Below are 23,609 nucleotides of genomic sequence, written 5' to 3'. Positions count from 1 at the left end.
ACAGTGATTACAGCAAACAGTAAAATTACCTGAGTGATAATTCATGGTCCCCCAGCTGATAATATATTCTGCTGATTTTATAGAAGGCTTCAGTGTTATCGTTCTTTAATTTGGCAGCAGCTTTCAAGTCACTAATGGCTTTGCTTGGTTCCCCTTCTTTTATATAACACTCAGCTCGAAGTTCCCGTAGCTCTGCATCCCAAACACAAACCTTGAGAAATCAAAATTAAAGCTTGGTTTTGGTCCGTAACAACACTTCAATCCTTTTCCTCCCCAACAGAAGAAAAATCCCATTTAATTCCACTTTGCCAACCGCAATAGCGTAAGGTTCAAGCTGCATGCAGAGCGCATGAAATTAGCATCTCTGCTTCCTGGTGGATGCTGTGATGCACCTGCCCAAACAGAAAACAAAGGCCTGAAAAATTTCTAAATGATTCAATGAGCTCATGCAGGGAGATGAATTAAATCTACTGGCACTACTTAAACTGGGACAGTCTGTTGAGCCTCCAGGGAAGGATATCGGAACCATAAATTATTGTATCTTCCCAAAAGAACGGGGGTAACAGCAAGGACCAAGCTGTCAGTTGTCCTCTAGAAAGAAGCCTGTGGGTAGGATTCAGCTATGCAAGATTTAACCTTAGTATCTGGATTTTAAAGATACATACAGAAGTAACAACGTCACAGTATGGCAAGAAGGATTACTTAAAAGGAACTGCTTATCGTAATTCGTTTGAGAGAATTTATTTTGCATCTTATCATTTGTTTATAAACCATCATTTCAGAGAACGAGTCTTTTCTGCTTTTCCATGTTCCCTCCCTATAAACAAATTCCCACACTCTGGCAGCTTCTTCACCAAAAGCTAGAATGTTGTAAATGCTGAGTCAGTGTTAATTTGTATGTGAAGAGTCATAGCAATTAACTGTCTTTTAATATATATTCCTATATGACACAAAAAATGCCCGTGATTGAGTTATTTACACTTATACTATCAGACTACCTATACTGATTAAGATTCAACAAATAATGGTATCTACAGGACAAGCTGAAAATCCAGATAGCTACGTATATTCTTAACTTGGTGATTTTTTTTGATCTTGTTACTTTATTTTCTCAAGACACAAATTGCCTGAATATAGGCAATGAAAAATCTAGATGAAAAAATGTATACCCTTTATACTTGGCAAAATCTCACTGGTTTGAGAACAACTTTTTTCCCAGCTTCCCCAAGAACACTGAACTGTGGAAAAATCAGAAAGTATAATCATGTAAGTTATCCGTAACAGAAGTTTGTCTGAAATTGTATCTTTAACCTGAACTACAAGCTACTATGCAGCTAGTGTTCAGCATCCTCCACTCTCCAACTTCATTACGGACTCACGGTGCTCAGCAAAACTGAGTCAATTACACCAAGTGTTTTCACATCAGTGAAGAAGTTATTAAACAAAAATACACAGATGTCAGAGAGAAGCTCTTACTTCCCTTTCACAGTACCATTTTACTCCATACTTACTGCCAAGATTTCATCAAGAAGAGAAATTGCAGCTTCGTAATCCTCTTGCTGGTAGGCAGATAATGCTTGTGAATGCAAGCGCTGTAGCTCATCAGATTTTGTCAGCTGAGTCTGGGCTTCTTTTTCCTCATTATTGCTGGGATTGGATTTGAGCTGCAAACATTAACAAGGAGAGACACTAAAATGCTTGTTCAAGTCTCTCTTTGTCCCATTAATAATCATAACACAAAGAACTGACCAAAGCTGCAAATAAAGCAAAACTAGTTGTAACATTCCACTGGAAATCTTTCCAACTCCAAAGTTCAGAAAAAAAGAAAGACATTTTTAGCTTCAATACAAGTTGTCAGAACTCAGTGAATTCTAATTCCTCCCCTTACCATGCTTGCTCATTTACCATTGGACACACCATACACAATAGTTGCTCCCCCATCACCTGCTGGAAGTCATGGACCTCTCAACCGTAGCCTTGTTAACTCACATCTCTGCAGACAGTTATTAAACACTGAATTCCTCAACATCAGTAGAAAGTATATCCACATGACAATCACATTTGTCGCCTTAAGCACAATATGTATTTATAAATTCATGACAAAAACAAATGCAACACATCACAGGTAGTATTACTGTAAAGCTGCGGTTTTCACATTTTCCCCAGAAAAAGTGGCTGCAGCAGCAGGTTAAGGTGCTACAGATGGGGAAGACCCTCAACTGCAATCAGCTGGGAAAATACACTTTTTCATACTCATTTTTAAATAAGTCTAAAGTTTTGTCTACAAAGACTCTCTCAAACCCCTCTCTGAGCACACAAAGGAGTTACATTGTACTTGCCTTCATTTCTTTAGGCAGCTTTATATAAACAAAGAAAATATATTAAAAAAAAAAAAATAATCTCACGAGCAACTCTGCTACCACCCAGGAAGACAAGTATGGGCCAGGAAGAATCTCAGCCATTCCCCTGCAAGGCTAGGAAGTAATTTGTAAGATTAATGTAGCCTGAGGCAGTGGCTTCACACTTGTTGCTGATCAGAATGACCTAAAAAGTTTTAAAGGGACTGATCAGCAGGACTTTTTTTTTTTTTGTTACATTTTGTTTGTTTTAAAAATCAAAACTTGCACCACCTTGCATTTTATACACAGAATGCTGACTGAAGTTAATGAGTCCTCAAAGTCATCTAGTATTTTTTGTTTCCTCCTTTATCGCATAGTGGCCTCTTCCCTTCTTCTCATCAGTAAGTTTTTCAAACACTCATATATTTTGTGATTAAATCTCTAATGTAGTTCAGCATCAGTCCTCAGAACTCCTTTAAGTGTTAGAACCAAGGGAAACTGTTAAGTATATAAAAGGAAAACGCCCAAATGCAACATCAAAAGCATGCACAGGTCTCACCTCTGTCTTAGATTCTTCATATTAAGTCTTTGAACCTTATACAGTTGTTTCATTTTACTCTGGCAAAAATCAAGTTGTACTTAGACCTGAAAATTCTCCTTTATTCCCTACACTGCCTTTCAGCAAGAAGAGAGGAATGTGATCAAAGAGTTTTCTTCTTTGTAGGCTGATTCTTAATGTAAGTCTCAAAAAGCATTTCTTCTGGTTAGAACAGAAACGCTGCCTATAAACCCCTGATAATGTGCATCCTCTTTCTTCCCCAAATCTGGAGCTTGTAGTAGAGGCAAATTTCTGCACCTGTAATTTTAAAAGTTCCAAGATTACAAAACTTCCTGAAGTTCTGAACTTTCCAGTTCCAGCTGACTTGCTAAATTTCTCCCTCAATTTCTAAGCATTTTACTCCCTTAAAAATTAAAAGCTTTTGCTACGGACAAGCTTTATGCTTCCATTTAAATTTATCTCACAGTAGCACTGTACTGCACAGTATGTTTCTTGTAATTTATTTGGAGCAAAAGGTCAGTGGAATATGAAAAGCAATGTGACAATCATACAGATAAGTCCAACAGTAATAAAGATCATTTGAGTGAAACATCCTACATAACTGAGGTAGTACAAACTGTCCAGTTAACAAAGAAAGGGCAACTTTTCAAGCTGTCATTCAAACAAAAGCCATCAAGTATTTGTTTGCTACAGTATGATGACAATATACACTCAGAAGCTCTTAATAATTAGTGTATTGCTATGATGTTTTAATAGGTAATATTAAGTAAAACAGAAAGAAGCCTTAGTAAAAGAAAGATCAGCAATGTTTTTTATTCAAAGCTTTACAACATTGTCTGTTACCATGCTAAAAAAGGGATCCCCAAACACAGAACTAGGAATTGTGAACGTGGAACAAGTGCTTTCTGCCTATTAAGTTTAGTAAGAACTCTTCACTTCAGCATCTTTTTTTCAGAAGCATAGGGAAGTTAAAAAACATGGCTACGCTAATGCAATGGCTTACCACAACTCCTCCTGCCTTCCAGCTACATAGTCTTACATCTTCCTTTGCAATGGCCCATGAACAATACAGGAAAAAGTTGGGCATGTAGTTCAGGAATTCTAATGAATAACAGTCCCAACCACCTTGAGAAGAAAAAAAGTGAACCCCACAACAACTCAAAATCCAGACTCTCAAAAAGTATAGAATAAAGATATATAGACAATTAATCTGTAGCATTTCAGTATCTTAGTATTATAAACAGATACGATCAATGTGAAAAACCCTTAAATACTGTTGTTTAAAAAACAAAATGTTGTTAAATAACCCAAAATGTTATAGACACACTGTTTTTATACTTTGCTTACAGTGATCCAGTGCCACTAACATAGGCATACATCCACACATTCTAAAGCTGTTTTCTTTTCTTGCTTTTCAAACTGGTAAATACCCAGACAATTAAAACAAATTTATTAGGCTTATGAAAAATATTCTGAGGGGAACCGAAGGAACCTCCATGGTTTGTGCTATCTAAGATCAAGACATCCACACACTTAAGAACAGTACACAAAGGAATATATTATATTCCAGGAAGAGCAATATATTAGGTAACATAGCTATGATGTTAGACAGATGGAAAAAAGCAAGGAAATATTTAGATACCTTTTATTCTTTACCCAGGAAGCTACAGATGATCACAGTACCAGAGAGGAATGTATTTGGAAACAATCTAATGCTACTTTGACTTGGTTAAGAGAGCTTCAAGTACCCAACCCAAGCTTGCCTAGTAACTTACTCAAACTAGGTTAAGTTACAGTGCCATAAAATGGTTTCCTCCACCTACATCCAAAATAGTATTATTACACGCACCAACCAATCATGGAAAACTACTGTCCAGTGTATTTTTCAACAGCTAAAGACTTCTCTAAATTAGGAAACAATTTGCAGAGGTACAGTGCTCAATCACTTGGTCTTGGCTGACATCTAGTGGACCTGGAAGCAGCACCTTCAGTTTCCATCTTTTAAGTGCTTATGCTTCCAAGAGACAGAATTGCGTATTTAGGACACCTCAATTTACAGTATTTATTGCAAGAAACTGCAACTGTGAATATTACAGTCAGTCAAAAAAAAAAAAAAAAAAAAAAAAAAAAAAGGAAGAGAATTGAAAAGAAATATGACAATTTGGTCCTTTATACACTTTCCAATAGACTAGGCAGTTTTGTTCTATTTTTGTGCCTTCTACAGAATTCAGCAACACAAACGCTTGTCATTTTCTCTAGGACACAAGCAAGGTCACAGACAATATTACAGGGCATATACAGAGGGCCACGAGGCCTTATACTGCTTTTGTCACCTTTTCAGAAGGCCTTCCATCAATCAAAGTACACCAATTTTCACTAAAAATCACATGCTTAAAGATAAAATAAATATTCCAGGGCTTTCATGGATTGAGGCCTTAAACACGAGTGTTGATATGCCCACAGATCTGTCCTGTTGACTTCTATTATTCAGAAGCTAAATAACAAAAACAGAAGGAACTTGATATTGAAGCATATGAACACTGAACCAAAGTTGGAGCAGAGAAATAAATACTATTCCTATATTGTGAGTAATGACTTTCTAAAGTCATCTAAGGACTTCTGCATAATCCCTCTTCTATTCTGGGCACTCTCAACACAAGAATTAGACCCCTCTACTGACACATGCTGAAAGTTTTATTACCTTCCAGGCCCTAGATTTCCAAACTGGTAGCTGAGTTGCAAAGGAAAAAGCTAGAGCTTAATGAGTTGTGATTCTGTATCGCTAGACAGAAAAAAAACAAACCTGGCCCATGTAGGGAGCTTCATCAGTTTGGTGCATCTGTTGGCCAAAATGAGAGTTTCCTAGAAATGCAGTATTGCTTAACATGTCAAGGCATAAATGTGAGTCACACCCTATATCCAAACCTTGTGATTATTTTCAGCCAATAGGGAAGTAGAGAGTAGGGAAAAAAAAAAAGCAATCTAAAAACAAGGTATGAAGGCTGGTGTCTCAAGAAACTCTGCTCCTGAAATAAGTACTCCCATCCTTTCCAGTCAGCCATTCCCGCTGCCTTCTCTCACACTGGCACTGCCTTACAAGACAGCTAGTACCGATATACCACATGGGATAGAAACATCTTTGAATGGTTTGGGTTGTAAGGGACCTTGAAGATCATCTAGTTCCAGGCCCCCTGCCAGGGGCAGGGCCCCCTTCCCCCAGCCCAGGGTGCTCCCAGCCCCATCCAACCTGGCCTGGAACCCTTCCAGGGAGGGGGCAGCCACAGCTGCTCTGGGAACCTGTGCCAGTGTCTCACCATCCTCACAGGAAAGAATTTCTTCCTTACATCTAATATAAATCTGCCCTCTTTCAGTTTAAAAACATTACCCCTTGTCCTATCACTACACTCCCCGATAACGAGTCCCTCCCCATCTTTCCTGTAGACCCCCTTCACATACTGGAAGGCCACTATAAGATCTCCTTGAAGCCTTCTCTTTTCTGGGCTGAACAATCCCAACTCTCTCAGCCTGTCCTCACAGGGGAGGTGCTACAGCCCCCCTGATCATCTTCATGGCCCTCCTTTGGACCCACTCAAGCAGGTCCATGTCCTTCTTATACTGGGGACACCAGAGCTGGACACAGCACTCCAGGTGGCGTCTCACAAGAGCAGAGTAGAAAGGGAGAATCACCTCCGTCAACTTGCTGGCCACACTTCTCTTGATGTAGCCCCAGGACATGGCTGGCTTTCTAGGCTGCGAGTGCACACTGCTGGCTCATAGTCAGTTTTTCATACATTAATACCCCCCAAGTCCTTCTCTGCAGGGCTGCTCTCAATCCACTTATTGTCCAGCCTGTATCTGTGCTTGGGATTGCCCCAACCCCTGTGCAGGACCTTGCACTTGGCCTTGCTGAACTCCATGAGGTTTGCACAGGCCCACCTCTCAAGCCTGCCAAGGTCCCTCTGGATGCATCCCTTCCCTCCAGCCCATCGACCGCACCACGCAGCTTGGTGTCACTGGTGAACTTGCTGAGGGTGCACCCAGTCCCCCTGTCCGTGTCACCAACAAAGATGTTAAACAGCACTGGTCCCAACACCAACTCCTGAGGAATGCCACTTGTCACTGATCTGTACTTGGACATTGAGGCATTGACCACAACTCTGAGTGCAGCCATCAAGCCAATTCCTTATCCATCAAGTGGTCCACCCATGAAATCCATGTGTTTCCAATTTAGGGACAAGGATGTCATGCAGGACAGCAACAGAAGCTTTGCACAAGTCCAGGCAGATGATGTCAGCTGACATCCAGAGAAACTGTTCTACTTAGCAAACATATAACTTCAAACAGATTTAGGGTGCTCATGAAACATTTCCCACATACTATAAAACTGTGTAGAAAGAATTTAAGGGTACGAAAATTTATTTTCACAAGTATACAACTACAGAATAGTTTTACTATTATGTGTAAATAATAGTTTCAATGACTCTTTTAAGGTGTACACCAAACTGCTGCTGTTAGAAGCTGGGTAAGTTTACCTGTGATCCTCTCCTCCTTTTAGGCAGGCTGAATATTTCTTACTCTTTCTCTCCCTCAAAAATGACTGCATCTCCTATACTGCGGAGATCCCTTTCAAGGAACATGATTCCAAGAGGAGCGATAGAAGAAAAAAAGCTTTTCAGAGTCTCCAGTGGAATTTGACAGACTTCTGGAACATACTAGGAGAAAACAGCATTTTACAGGCAGTTCATTGTATCAATCACTGTCCTGGTTTTGGCTGGGATAGAGCTAATTTCCCCCTCCCCCACCTTCTTGGTAGCTAGAATAGTGCTGTTTTGAATTCAGTATGGAATTTGATATGAGAAGGATGTTGCTAAGAAATCAAGGACTTTTCAACTCCTCATGTCCTGCTAGTGTGCAGGTGCACAAGAAGCTGGGAGGGAGCACAGCCAGAGCAAGAGACTCAAACTGGCCCCTGGAATATTCCACACTGTATAATGTCATGCTCAGTATATAGATGAGGGTTGACTGGGAAGCTCAGTCTCACTTATGGGATTGTGGTTTCAGGATTCTCTCTTCTCTGGGATCACTAGCCAGGAACAGACTGGGCACTGGTCAGCAGGTGGTAAGCAATCACATTGTGCATTACTCATTTGTATTTTGTATTATTATCATTACTGCTTTAATTTTACTATATTTCCATTATTGTTTTTATCTCAAGCTACAAGTCTCCTTACCTTTGCCCCTCCAATTCTCTCCCCCATCTCCCGGGGTGGTGGAGGGTGAGCAAGCAGCTGCGTGGCATTTGGCTGCTGGCCATGACAGTCACCTTGCAGTTCTGGTAAGCATGGAAAGCAACACCGGTGACACTGATGCTTAATTGAAGTGTCATACAGGGAATTACGTATATGTCTGTCCTTGAGTAGTCCAAGTAAAACTACTCTCCTTAGCTTCCCCACCCTGACCTGGTTTCTCCAGCTCAAAAAGAAGGGAATATTTTAAAATCTGATTTAATCCCTTGAAGTCAACACCCAACCAAAACCAAACAATCTCTTGTGTGAAATCACATAAGAGATAACACATCTACTGTCATTCAAGGGCATACAATCTACTTCAAAGAAGGCTGACTTTACCAGAAGAAAGCCCATCTCATCCACATAATTATTTCCTCAGGGAAAATTAACACTGAACATTAAAAATCGCATTTAACACCCTGCAAGTCATTTCTGCAAGCATGTGACACCCTCAGGATCATCTATTCTAGGTGACATCCTCAAACCCTGCACAGTAAAGAAAGTGGATTGTTTTGCTTCAAATTATGACTTCCCTTTCAGCGAAGGGGATGGTTGGGGTGGAGGTTTGTTTTGCTTTGTTTTTAAAATATAGTATTTCTACCCCATCCTTTCATGATACTCAACTTCTGCAGACTCAAACATATGACCAGGCTGCTGCATGCCTACTGACTTACAGTGACTGCAGATTTACCACCTTTGCACTACTAATGCAGGATGGCCCGATTTTCTCCAATGTAGCTTGAGATCTGGACACCAAAGTTTGCTGTGCTATGTGCTTACTCAGAAAGGGAGCATTCTACTTGGCTGATATTCAGCCAAAGTGAGAGGCTATACGGCTGTTCAGATCCTGACCTACATTTACTCAGTTAAAGAGCAGAATCACAGAATATGTGCTCTGTTGACATGTAAACCACACAGTTTTAGGTAACCAAGTCCTCAACTAAATTCTAGCCTAAAGGGTATTGAGATCCACCATATCTGCCCTAGTAGTAAAAGGAACTTTCATTTCAAGGTACTACTCCTTTTGGCTTCTTGACCACTGACTTAAAAAAATCAGTCAAAGCTTCCTAGTGGCTATTATTTACCTTGCCCCTACCACTTTTGATAACAAATATAAGGTCTTGATGTAAAAGTCCTGAAATCATTTTGAAAGCTATTCAGTCCTTAATAGCTCTCTTCCTTTACTCTTCCCCTCTTATTTATAAAAAACCCCAAACACACAGAATATTAATACATTTCACTGTATTGTGACTCTGACTTCCTCTCATCTTGAGATTAAATGCAATTTCATATTTAAATGCAAACATTCTGGAGAGTATACTAGTATTTTAGACATGCAGAAAAGTGGCAGAATAGATTGACAATCTGAAGATTTAGAAGAAAACAAGGAAAATCTCTCGAAAGAAACACATATTCTACTTAAAAGATTCAAGGTACACAGGATAACTTAATCCATTCCCCCATATGAATAAATTAACCTATTACAAAGGATTACTTTAATATTGGCCTATTTTACTTGATTATATTGTACTTAACTGAAAATTGTGCTCTTCAAAAGAGACTGATTGCCAAATTCTTTAAGTACACAGGCAGTATTGTTCACAGAACCAAGGAAACTGGAAGTAAGATTTAGGACCAATATGGTATCTTCATAAGTCAGCTTTTAAGAAGAAGCTCTATTCCACTTCTGATTTAAAACTTGCCAGAAGACTGAAGCTATCTGACTGACCAAAGGCAGCAATCTAAATTTTTGCACTTGTCTGGAAAAAGGGCAAGCTACTTGACAGTTTACTGTAGAAGCATTTCTATATGTAGCATTAAGCAATACTTAAAGAAACACTAACTGCAAAGAGAAGCATACACAAACTCAGAATCAACACTGACATCACGTAATTGCTATTGCAGCAACTATGTCCTCAGTTAATCAGAGCTGAACGACTTTCTCCCACATTTGCAAACATCAGGGCTGCACTGCAGTCAGACGTGCAACTGCAGATCACACTCAAACTTAATGAGGAAGCAGCAGCAGCCAGAGGAGCCACTGCTACATGAATTTCAGAATAAGCTACTGAAGCCTTGCTACAAACACAAAGACTGTCTGGTGCATTTATACTTGCAAGAACCATTCCTCACACTGTATGCTCTGCAAGGCAGTTGGAACTGCTCTGTTTCTGTCATACATACTCACTAGCAAGATTTCCATGAAACATCTGTGATCTGCAACGCAGAACTGCTTTCTCCATCACACTCTTCAAAGAATGCCAACAAGACAGCATCAGTTACACTTACAAATTCTATTTATTTTGGCATAAGGGACATGCAAGCTGTTCAAACTAGCAACCCTCTAAGAGTAAGCAAGAGTAAGAACTGATCTTATTTATTCTCATGCTTACAGAAATTTTTTGCAACAGGAGATCAAGTTTCACGTATTTTCTGAGGCATTTTTTTCTGGGGTTAGATCAGTTTATTTTTGCAGCTTAAGGCTGAAATGCACAAAATACCCACCAAATGAAGAAACAACCCGAGTGAGTTTTAGGTCAGTAATATCCAACTGTGTTTGTATGGAAACTCTGGGCAGTTCCTGATCATGAAGAAAGTATTGTCAACACATTCATGAAAGATGGAGAATTCCTCTGCAGATGAGAAGACATCCAGATGCATGCCACTGAAATTCACTGATTTTAACAGCTCACTGACTAAATTAAGAGCTCGGGATCCTTCTGCAATTAGTGAAAAGAGATAGGAACCTTCAAAGGTTGATCCACAAGGCTCCTAGTGATTTCCCAGGGTGACCTGAATTTAGTGATGTAAAGCAGGATTCAATTACGTACTTTGAGTCCCATGTCATTTATCCTTTCTTTCTGAATGAAAACTGATTCCTAGTATAAGCATCATCAAGTAGAGATCTTGAAGTGTGCCAGGCACATAAGAGACTTTTCAAAGTGCTGTACTAGTTCATGCAACATCTACTTTCACCTTCATCACTGCATTGCAACTTTATCAGTCATTTATTCATACAAGGTAGTTTAGCTACAATGTCTTTAAAGAACTGGAAAGACAAACTCAGGCATATATACATACATGCTCTACAACATCAGAGTTGAGATGAGACCCGGGCTCAGAACCCAATCTTAAAAGCAGTGATGTAGCTCAGATTAGGCCTCCAACTTACCACATTTTTAAAGTCATCCTCTGCTTCATCAAATTTTCCCTGCTTGAGCAGTAAGTGTCCTCTCTGTAATCTTGCCTGAAATGAAAGAGAATTTATTTTGATTTAGAAATTGGAATTCAGCAAAGTAAAAACACAAGCCTCAGTTTTCTTTAGTAGGGAAAAAAGAAAAGAGTTTCCTTTTACTACAGCTACCAAGCTGAAACAGAGATCACAACACCCGTTCTTTGTCTTCTCAGTTTGACAATGTTCTTATGAGGCCTCTTTGATGGTAAAGGATCACTCTGCACCAGAACTGAGGGACAAAAAGCAGTCACAGTTTTTATGAGTGGCTGCAATTCATGGAAAGAATTCATTTGAAGAGCTGCACAAAACAAAGCGAATGTTTACCTTGCATCACTTTCCTGATTAGAACTGCTTATAGGTTACATTAGAACTGCTTATAGGAAATTAGTAGAAATAAACAAAACCCAATTCCTACATTTAATTCTTCCACTAAACTTTCAGAATAATAGAAGCTGTGTAAAAAGACAAGTTAATGATTTAGAAGATTTTGATTTGTTGTAAGAATTTTTTCATGCATCAATTTAACATTTCCTCATTCATTGTAAATTACACAGGACATGCCACTGTCCATGGAAAAAGGAGATGAGAGAGTCAGATGAAGAGGACTCCAGCATCAGTCTCCAACTAGCGGGACAGTCTCCACATACAGTACGTGGAAGTGAGGAAGGGGCAAGTAAATCAGAACTTGCAACAACCCCATAGGAAGCCAGTGAGATTAGGACAACTCCTGTGGAGAGGAGATGCCTCAAATCAAATGCTGATTAAGACAGAAGAAAACCAGTGGCATCTGTGCGCTCTTCCCCGGAGGGCATACATAGCCTTGGTGACTAAGAAGATAATAACCAGAAGTGAGAGAAGGAAAGTGTTTAGCATAAATCCATGAGGAACATGAACTTAAAACTACTATTAGTTGTTAGAATAACTGGCTAGACTGTATTCAACATAGTTGCAAATTCAAGCCCATACACCACTGCTATTATTTTATCCTATTTAAAGCCTTTCGAGTGATAACGTATTTCCTATTTCTGTTTAGCACAATCTGAAAAAAAAAAACAGCCTTCTTCAAAGCAGGGGTTTTCTACGCTTGAACAATTTTCAATTCCAGTAATACTTACTGATGTGAAGTCCTGTTTCAATTCAACCACTTTACTTAAATCACGAATTGCTGCTTTAGATTTGCCCATGGCCAAGTACACTGTGGCTCTTCTGTAATAAGCAATGTAGTTATCAGAGTCTCCCTCTGCAAGTGAATGAAGAGTAATCAGAATGCTATCTCAAAACAACTGAAACTTTGGGTACAGTGAAACTGTAATGACTAAAAATACATTATCTGACTTTTAAGCCACTGGAAAAAATGGTATTTATCAATAAAACGTAACATTTGTAATATTATCCAAGAAGTATTTTCTACACAGTTTGATTATTTAACAATAAAGACTACAGAAACACAGTAAATGTCCAATAATTAAGAGTACTGAAGAGGATATATGTACATGTTTTTCAGCTTTCAGTGTTTGTACAGGAAAACAGATACTACATACTAAACCTTTATCTCCAACTGCAGACCTACATTTGAAAGCATGTTAATTCATCATTCTCCATCCCAGTCGCTGTCTAGCATCTAGGATGCAAGTCTATCATCTAGGATGCAAGCAAATAACCCACAAATGACCAATGTATTAGTCCAATGTTGTCAGAGACACATAAATGCTTTACATCATCCATTGAAATAGCAGCAACTTCTTTCTTTAATATTAAAGTGGGCACCAGCACCCCCTCTCAACAGCAGACAAATGCATGTACATTATCAAAACCTGAAGGCTAACTTCAAGGTTCACACATTCCATTTTGTCTGCTGGTTAAAATTCCAAGATTCAAGAATTTTAACATTCTCTAGGCTAGCACATATATGTGCAGCCTTACAGGAAGCAAATGTCAGTCTCTGAAACCAAGAATTTTCTTAATATTCTTCTCTGTGCAGTGTTTCAAAGAAAAAGGTGACAGTTACCATGGGCTCTCAAGGAAAGGTAACTTAGACCACCCAGACAACAATATGCAGTAGAAACCAGTAAATTTTTTACTGTGCTATTAAAAAAAAAAAAATGATCAATCCAGAATTTGTAGAAAAGATGAACAAAAGTATTTCTCTTCCTCACCTCACTTGAGGTTAAAATTGAACTTTAAAATAAATGGAAAAAATGGCATTGACAAACATTTTATGGTCAGTAACCGAGCTTCATAACTGGCCACCTCCATCACCAAAACAACAGTTCAGTTCTCACTGACAAAGGTATCTGCACCCTTCCTCTACAATGCCTTGGCTGTGGAAATGCTGATGTCCAGCACTGAAATTTAATAACAACTCCCATGCTATATGCCATGTAATATGACAGCATTATGGACATCAAGTAAATTCAAATGTTACTAACTTTAAAAAAAGGAAGTATTAAGTCCTACTGTATACAACTAAACATGTAGAGTAGGCACACATCAATAGCTGAAATTAAAGAACTTTATTAATACACAAAGGATGAAAGATAGGAAATATCTAACCTAGAAAGCACATTCCAGCACCAGATGTTGATCTTTCTGTCAGAATATGGTTTTGCCTCAGTTCCCCAGTAACAATAACGAACAGCAACTGACATTTACCCAAAGAGAAGGCATAAACCATCAGCTTGATGAGATTGAGGAAAGAGCTGAAAATTTAACTGAAGAGAGAAAATGGACAGTAGCTTTCCTCTACTTTAGGTGTTTGCAAAAAAAGAAAAATAGGCTGGCTGAGGCAAGGCAAAAAGATCTATTTACCTCATGCAGTCTACAATGATGCAGTGCAAGCAAGAAATTATTAGAGAAATTTCCTCTCCCCTCCTCTATGAACACTGTAGGCAAATCATGCTTAAAATCTTTTCAAAAAGGCAAAATACAAAGAAGAAAGAGAAATCTGATGAAAGTTTAGGCAATCAGGCTCAAATCAACATCCAACTAAGAATCCCATCAAGGTCACAAGAGGTGGTCACACCATAATTCTAACCACCTGCTTGAGCACTGCTGGCAAAGCAGAGGGGTTTCACCCCACGCAGGCACCTCACTCCCTGCTCATCCCTACCCACACCCCTGCTGCCTTTGCACCACCACCAGCATTTGCAGAGTCACAGACTGAACTGGCCTTTCCACCAGAGCCAAGTTTAAAGCTTGCCAAACAGCAATAAAGGAATAAACCATGCTGTAATACTAACTCTGCTCAGATCCCTCAGGGGTGCTTTGGCAGCGACACACAAGTCAAAAGGAGTAACAGACCACATCTTGGCAGAATGAGGAGCTTCCACAGCACAGAAAAAGAGGAAGCTTCCCCCCTCCCCTCCCTTTATATAAGGGAAGTTGATCTAAGAAAACTCACAGAAAATTTTAATAACCCAGAATCAGCAGATATTTCATTTACATATCATTATTAGACAAAGGCACAGAGAAGTCTAAATAGTATGATTCATTAACGTGTAACACAAAATGATGCACTTGTGCACATTATAGCAAAGTCCAGCAACCTAAAAAATAAAAAAACCCTACGCAGCTGAGAAATTGTAGTGTTAATGGACTGCTCCTTCCTGGTGCTGTCTCTACACTTCAACTAAAGGATTTTAACCAGCAAAGCTGCTTTAAAATTTACAGAAGCAAACATTTAACTCCTTGGTTTGTTGAAAATGTAGAACATCAAAACAAGAACTCAAACACTAGTCGAGTATAAGAGAGTTCAGTATCAGTTCAGTATCTCAAACTTATAGCATCAGTTTCACTGAAGCATCAACCACTTCAAGTTTTAATTAACAAAACAAAAAAAAGATACTATTTTAAACACTGAATTCTTTACAGTGCTGGAGAGAAGAAAGTATAGATAAACCTTTCAAAGACATACTTGAAAAAACTTCATAAAGATGAAACCTAATCTTGCTGGGATTAGATACAGGCAATACCTCAAACGGTACCAACCATAATTGCTTTCATACAGCTAGCTTGCAGAACAGCAGTGACTTAGTGTTTGTTCATCTATCATGTAGTTAATTGAAGAGTTTCTTTTATCAAAACCAAGACAGAAATATTCTACTGCATCTTTGTTGGCTCCTGTCCAAATTGCTGTATAGACGCCCCACCTTCTGTGACTCATGAAATGCAATTTGCAAGACAGTAAGATACTTAATGAAGCAAAGAGTAGTTAAGAAAAATCTACCCAAAGGTATTTCAATGCAAGAGTCACTTTCCTGAGATACGTACCTATAGCTGCATGAAAGTGAGACAAAGCATCTGCTAGCTGTCCAGCAGCCAATAACTTCTTTCCCATTTCAAGTTGTTTTTCTACTTCTGCATTTATTCCACATTCAGCTCCTTAAAGAAAAACAAAAAGATCAAGGTTTTGAATGACCAGTTTGATTATACCAAATGCATTATGCTGGGTTTGTGTGTGGTGGGGTTTTTGGTAGCTGGGGAGGGGGCTACAGCAGTGGCCTCTGTGAGAAACTTCTCAAAAGCTCCCCTGGCTCCAAGTCAGACCCACCTCTGGCCAAGGCCAAACAAATTAGTGATGGTGGCTACACCTCTGCAAGAATGTATTTAAGAAGGGGAACCTTGGAGGAGGAGTGGGAGTTGTAAGGAGGAATTATGAGGACACCTATGTGAACACCCAGGAAGGGAGGAGGGGAAGGAAGGGAGGGAGGTATGCCAGAGCAGAGCCCCCCTGCAACCCATGGTGAGACGGCAGGGCCACCCCCCTGCCACCCATGGAGATCCATGGTGGAGCAGAGGGCGACCTGAAGCCTGTGGAGGAGCCCACCCCAGACAGGCGTCTGTGCTTAAAGGAAGCCAGGACTCTGAAGGGAGAAGCAGCCCCCGCTGCTGTATTTCAGCACTGAGAGCATGAAACACACAGGGTGACCCACAGTGGAGCATCTCAGGAATGGCTTCATCCTGTGGGAGGGACTCACACCAGAGAATGTTCATGGATGAGTATCTCCGGTGAGAGGGGAGCCACGTGAAGCAAGGGAAGAATGTGTGGAGTTTCCCTCCCCCCAAGAAGGACAAAGCAGCAGCACTGACCACAGCCCCCACCCGCTGCCCCTCTGTGCAGCTCAGGGGGAGGAGGTAGAGAGATCAGAGCAGAGCTCAGCAGGGGAAAAAAGGAAGAGGGGGGAGGTGTTTTGGGGATGTGTTGGAGCTTCTCACTGTCCCACTCCATCTCTTAAGTGTTGTTTTTGTTAGAGTTTCAATTAAAGTGATATTCTTTTTTTCTTCCCCTAATGAGTCTGTTTCACCCCACTCCGCCGCCCTTGACTGTAATGGGTGAGTCACTCCTCCCTGTCCATATCTGGATTCCTAAGCCATTTTGCTCCATTTTCTACTTCCCAGTGCTGTGGGGGAAGCGAGCAGCTGTGTGGTGTTCAGTTGCCCTCTGAGCACAAACCACAACACGCGTACAGTGATAATATAACAAAGTTATCGACACAGAGGCAGAAGTCACATCTTCCCCTTCTAAAATAACCTGCAGCCTAATTAACACGTAGCACGTCTTCCCTGTCCCAAAAAGGATGTTAAAGTAAATAGATAAACACCGTGAAGCACCACATTGTGAGAAAGCACAAATTATGCATTTCTATTCCTGTCTATACATTCAGTAACATACTTTTGCACATCAAGCTTTATACATCAACTATAAAAACCGCTTAACAAAATACATTTCTTCGTGGGCTTTCGATTTCAAAAGCAACTGGAAAAACAACTCATAATGCACACATGGCAAATATAAAAAGGCTTTAAGTTAAAATTTCATGACCCTACTGGTAATTTAGGAATCAACTGAGAACTGTTAGCTACTTCAGAGACTGGCTTCTCATCTACTGCACTTTTGTCTCATCTTTATTAATTCCAAGGCAAACTGTTTCCAGAGCACAAGTTTTGATATAAACAATTAAAACTCTCACTTCCTTTTCATTTAACCGGTAGTATGAAAATCATTCTGAAGTGGTATGTTTTCAAGGAGCCAGTTTTAATTTAAAGCTAATAAATTGCTGCTGCTCAACCAACAGGGTAAGACTATTGTTGAGAAGAAATGAGCAGCTGAATGCAAGTACATACTGTACCATACATTAATTCAGCTACCACAGAGGTTTTTCATTTGTACTGCTTCCAGCATTCTTCAAATCAGGACAGAATTTCACCACGACTTACCAGTTTATGTCTATTAAAACTTCCATACTATAAACAGTTTTCTAAGAGCATGCCCTATGCATAAATTCAAGCAAGGTTATATATTAAAATACCAAATAAATACCTTTCATTAGAAAAGAATGAACTACAATTACTAGGAATCAGTTTCTTTCACTCAGGTTTTGCATCAACCTAATTCAGATAGGCACTTGAATTAATCCTTAATACAAAATGCAGCAGCACTTCAAAGCTGTTTCTTAGTCTGAATAAAAATGTTACAGTACACAGATTGAAGTACACCAAAACTTCTCACACTGAAAGGTGATTAAAACAGAGTATTTGTAATGAAAGAACAGTAATTTCTGATCACCAAGTCATCACAATTTTAGAACTAGGAGCTCTCAGCACCTCGGATCATAATTTAATTTTCCTTCCCTACTCCTTAATACAGCTCATAATTATTTTAATTCCACATTATAAAAAAAAAAATAATTGAGCTGTCTATACTAAAATGAACAAAATGCCCTCTGTATCGAAACCGGATCCAAGGGCTCCAATTCAATTATTTGCTTTAGAACAATGACAGCAAACAAATTCCTTTTTTCATTAATGGAAGTTACTTTATAAAATAAGCCCCAAATTTCCAGTCAATTTTTTTTTTTGTTTAAATAGACAAAGTTAAAATAGTAGTTACTTATCATATAATCAATTTGGGGATCGTATTAAATGATACAGCTTAAAATCCCAAGCTCTGAATAAAATATAAATAGCTTCTCTGATATTGGAGAACTATTTCCTGGCAGCAATTTTTTCTCACACAGTGTTCTATTTCAAGGTAGCTTTTATGTGAATGTCCAATTTTCAGAAAAATTATGATCAAAGCTTTAAGCTAGAGAATTAAAATGGCAAAGAATGTCCGATTAGTTCAATGTCCTCTAAAATGGCAAAGCAAGCATTAGAGAAAAAAAAAAAAAAAAAAACCACAACAAAAAAAGCAAAACAAAACCAGAAAACAAACCTACCACTAATTTCCCTGGCTTTGGAAGTATACTAGCAACAAATCAGGTATCAAGCCATAAACAGGCTGAAGTATTTAACATCAGCTGAAAAACAAAAATTTCTTAATCTTCACCCCTCCTGTCTCTCCCCACACAGGAATATTGGAAATCTTTCAAAACTTGTCTGTTTGGAGTGGTATCCTAGAAGTGGGCTGTAAATTACTCTTTGATGAACCTTCTATCCACCCGAACATGGTATTCAATTTTCAGTCTCAAGCATCTAAAGGAGTGTCCTTGTTTCACATTTAGTTACACCAGGATAGCTGCGAAAATAGATTTTCCACAGTAAGATGCACCAATACAATTCAGCATCTTTCATACATGTTATGTTCAGTATAGTTTTACAGTTACATGACACTTTAGGCAGGAGAGCCATCTTTTTCCTTGAAATACTGAAGATAATAGACAAAGGAAATGCAAAAGGTGACTATTAATAGTAAACAGATAGGTAATAAAAGCAGGAGCAACATGGAGAGAGAAATAAGACAAACTGAAAGACTGTAGGTTCCCTGTAGAACAAGGCTAATTATACTAGTCATACATCAAAACTTGGCTCTGCAAGTTGCTGAACATGATAAATTGATGTGGGAATCTCCAGAAGTAGCCTATATAGTCAGTGTAATCGTGATGAAAAGTGACATTTCCCATAACTACTCAGGAACACTGTACACTGACCTGAGAGTTGAGCTGTTTATTCATATAAATCTATTACTTATTCATTTTCTGGCTGTAGGCAATTTCTCTAAATAAAACACACCACAGTAGACATTTGAAAACTGTTAACATAGGCACAGGAGTACAAGAACTCAAATTCTGTGTAACCTATTTGGGTACCTATTCACTCTTTGGTCTGGGAATGAACATAAAGACTCAAGTTCAACTGGAGGAAAAAAAACAAACCAACCCCACAAAGCTGTTTCCAACAGCTAGACAGTCATTACTGAGCTGGATAGCAAGGGCCAAGCACTACAGCTGAAAAAGCTTTGTATGCCCCAGCAATAAACTAAATTTAAGTGAAAGATATGCACACATATTACTTATATTTTAAACTTCCAAGTATTTTAATATTATTTCTAAAACCTGCCTAATTCTTATCTATTTACCAAGGACCTCAGACAACCACACACAAGAGCCCTGGCTGTCAAATCAAGTCAGATACTCTGGATAAACTCAGAGTCTGTAGCCCTGGCACGGATGCAAGAATGCAAGAGTCAAAAAAAACACCCAAACAAACAAAAAACTCCAAACTACTTCCAGATAAGAACTGGTAACAGCCCTGACAACTCAAAGGAAGTCAGTCAGGTGGCACAGGGAAGATAAGCAGGTGCAGCTACCCTGTTTTTCTAGCTAAATACACTCATTTCAAATAAATTATAACTTCCTGGTATGATTTTTGTTTTATTAGAATAACTGGTGCTAGTATGTGGGTACCTAAGCATATAAACTTCAACTATACCCTCATACAATCAGCCATATCCACAGTGTAAAAAGCTTAAGAAAGCCCTCAAATGTGAAAACAGTTTCAAGATTTTACATTTGCCTACACACTCCACTTTTTCCCCTGTAGAATTTCCACCTACCTTTACCTTTTTTTTTTTTTAATCTTGTCCCCAAACTGAGCAATGGAACTATGAATATAAACAGAATTAGTTCCAACTGTGTACCAGAAACAGAATGTTTGAAAGACAAAGAAGAAACATGTGTCACTAGTCTTAATATTTTTTTTTTGTTTGGTTGGGTTTTTTTGTTGCACAAAAGAGCTTGAAGATTGTCTTGTCACATGAGTGGGAGATCCTGCTTTTGGGGCATGTTTTTATTAGAACGACACTGTGTTTAGTATAATGAGTCTTAAGTTTGCTGTTATTTTTAAACAGGTTTGGGTTTTGCTTTTATGTGTGTTTGCAAGTGTGCTTTTCAAGAACAAGACTGAACGAAGTAAGAGGTAGGCAAGCAACCATAGTTTCAGGAACAATACGAAAAGGCTTTCAAGGAGCCTCAAAGCATCCAGCTGAGCCACGTGTAACTTCCACCCACCAAGTTTTTATTTCATCCCCTTTGCAAAGAAGGTTGTTAACTAGAGCTAAGACTGGCAAACAAAAAAGTCACTCTCCTCATCCCCAAGTATCCTTTGCTATTTGGGGCGAGAAAAAACCCCTCCCCAACTCAGGACAGAAACATACGGTGTGGGGGTGAGTAGTGGCCTGGCAATAACAAACAGCTCCACATACTCAAAGCCTGTTTCTTCTTCCACTTATTACATTTCCTTTCTTTTAATACTAGGAAGGAGAGAGGGAAGAGGAACAATACTCCTCAATCCTCCTCCCTTGACTCTTTTTGTTTCAATTAGTGTAGACAAGCAGCCATAAAGGATGAATCTTCCCAAGAGGTGATTTGGGTCAAATGGGAGCTTATTCAGCACAAATCGAGGGGTATTTGAAGAGGTGGAATTCAGGAAACACAACAGTAAGGGCTGAACTGCAACCTGCCACATCATCAAGCATTCAAAAACCTTTTTACTGAACTCATTTATCAGCCAGATATAAATTAGTATCTATAGATATCAACTGCGAGATATAAAAGTAATGCAGGCTGACTGTTCCACTGATTCATGAATCAGATGGCACAAGTCAGACATCTATAATCAAGACAGTGAGATGCAAATTTAAATGTGAATATGAACACTTCTGAGTTCAAATATCAGCAATATTGGGGGAAAAAAAAAATCCAGATACTTAAATAATGTAAACCCCCTAAATTCCCTAACTACATACTCTGGAAAATGAACTCATGAACCAAGAGGTTAGTAAGTTCAGCAAATAAGATCCAGAACCATCACTTTTCATTCTATTACTGTACAGTACATCCTTATTAACTGAAGTTAAGAAAAATATACTCTAGATTAGGAAATGTGGCTTTGGTAAGTCTGCATAGCCATTAAACCACATACTTGAAATAGTCTGGCAATGCCAAATAAAGAATCCTAAGCAGGAACATCGCTGCCACAACCTTAAGGGGAAAAAAAATATATATATTTTGACCACAGTTATTATTATTTTCCCTCTAACGCTACCAGAATACATATCCAAAAAAAGTAATCCAACACCACAGTATGCAGTCTCACACTACAGAGCATTTTTGCTACAGTATGTTCCTGTTGCCACTTGACCAGCTGAAGTATTCATTAGTTTAGTACATCAACCGAATTTCTAGTGACAAGCCCAGGTCAGTCTTAAGTCCACAGACTTATTCTGACTATTGACAGCTTCAGTTCTACTTCAATCTGCCATTGCCAGTTAAAGAATGTTTCTCAGGTGAAACCCCATGTGTGCAATTGTATAACCAGGTTATAAATTTAACAGGAGCCTGTGAATAAAAGTTCGACCGCACAGGTGCTGCTGACAGCGCCCTCTGAAAGTAAACAGGCTGCACAAAGTGCAGATAAACCTCCCTGTTGAACTTTAAATACTAATAGTGAGAAAAAACAAAACAAAACAAACCCCACAACAACAGAACAAAAACAAACAAATTCAACACCACTGTCAAAAGCCTCAGTGAATTTGTAGGTCTGGCACTAATACTGGCTGTGGCTGAGGAGGGCCACTGAAAAAGCCTCTGAACTTGGGAACTGCACAAAATTCATATAGAAGTGAGAACTTCAATTGGCCAGCACGGAACCGGCCAAGGCTGTCACACAGCTGCACTCGAGGACACCACGACATTTTCAGGAGCTCGCAGCAGCTGGCAGCCTATCAGCAAGCCAAGGAAAAGGAAGCACACGCCGAGCTGCCTTAAACAGCACCGCCAGCAACTCCAAATAAAACCACCCTGGTTACAAGCAGGGACGGTGCCCTCATTACACCACGCTCCGCAACAAGCCTCGATGAGGTGGCAGCTCCGCACCTCCTTTTTCCTCACACCCTTTCCAGAAACCCCGCCCGCTCCGGCCGTCCCGCGGGGGCTGCGCCCCGCCGCCGTGCCCACCCGGCCCCACGCACCGTGCGGCTCAGGCCCCGCCGGCTACCCACGGACAGGCCGCGGCCCCGCCGGCTCCGCTCCGCTCCCCCCACCAGCACCGGCCCGGGTGGGCACTCCCCACCACCCCCAACCAGCGCGACCGGCGACGGGAGCCCCGAAGGAGGGTGAGGGCGACCAGCCACCGGCGGCTCCCCCCGGCCCAGCAGGGAGCCCCGCCTCAGCCTCGCTTACCCCACGCCCCGGAGCGAAGCGGCGGCCGCCCCTACCGCCGCCCGCCCGCCCGGCGGGCCGCAGGCCCCCTCACGAAACCCGCGGCCCCTCACCCTGGTACTGCAGGTCGAAGAGCACGAGCAGGAAGGGCAGCGCGGAGCCCAGGCGGCCGGCGGAGGCCGCGGGAGACACCATCTCCGCCGCCCCACACGCCCGCGGCGGCGGCGCCCCGGGCCCGACGGCTCCACAACTTCTCCGGGGTGGGTCGTGGGCGACGCTGATTGGCCGCGCCGCGCGCCCGCCCGCCCACTCGCGCTCGACCGAACGTGGGGGAACGGCGTAAGGGCGCCCGGCCGCGCGACGCGGGGCCACGCCTAAGCGAGTGGGAACGGAGTGGGGGGGAGAGGGGGCAGAGACGCGGTTCTACGCCTGCGCGGTAGGGAGGTGGGGCGCCACCGAGCTTGCGCGAAAGGACGGGTCCACCCGCCCCGCCCCCCGCGCATGCGCAGGAAGGCGGAGCGACGCCACGCCGCGGAGCGGGGTGCCCTCAGTAGAAATGGCGGCGGGAGCGTAGGGTCCCCGCGCCATCCAGCAGAACGATAAACCCTGAGTGTCCCCACCTGGGGCTGGGGTTTATCTCGTCTCTTTTTGCCGTCCCCGCTAAAACCACAGCCGGACGTCTCCTGAGGCGAGCGGGGCTTCGCTGCGGGCGCGGTTTTAGCCCATCTGAGGGCGCGCTGCGGGTGCTGG

The 23,609-nt window shown here is 40.8% G+C and overlaps 1 protein-coding gene across 1 annotated transcript in view; it reads right to left on the bottom strand.

Moving 5' to 3' along the window:
* Positions 1-23,260, bottom strand: part of DNAJC3 (DnaJ heat shock protein family (Hsp40) member C3) — a 38,533-nt gene extending 15,273 nt beyond the window's left edge. Inside the window, exons 1-6 of the mRNA XM_042805989.1 lie at positions 22,973-23,260; positions 15,691-15,801; positions 12,537-12,661; positions 11,359-11,433; positions 1,512-1,664; positions 30-211 (exon numbers count right to left, since the gene is read on the bottom strand). Of these exons, the coding sequence (XP_042661923.1) occupies positions 30-211; positions 1,512-1,664; positions 11,359-11,433; positions 12,537-12,661; positions 15,691-15,801; positions 22,973-23,054 (728 nt within the window). The 5' untranslated portion in view covers positions 23,055-23,260. The remainder of the gene's footprint in view (positions 1-29; positions 212-1,511; positions 1,665-11,358; positions 11,434-12,536; positions 12,662-15,690; positions 15,802-22,972) is intronic.
* Between the last annotated feature and the right edge of the window lie 349 nt (positions 23,261-23,609).

The sequence above is a fragment of the Tyto alba genome, unplaced genomic scaffold, assembly GCF_018691265.1.
Source record: "Tyto alba isolate M040663 unplaced genomic scaffold, T.alba_DEE_v4.0 Super-Scaffold_45, whole genome shotgun sequence".
NCBI lineage: Eukaryota > Metazoa > Chordata > Aves > Strigiformes > Tytonidae > Tyto > Tyto alba.
The sequence above is the reverse complement of the archived record's forward strand: the minus strand, read 5'-3'. Positions and strand labels throughout refer to the sequence as shown.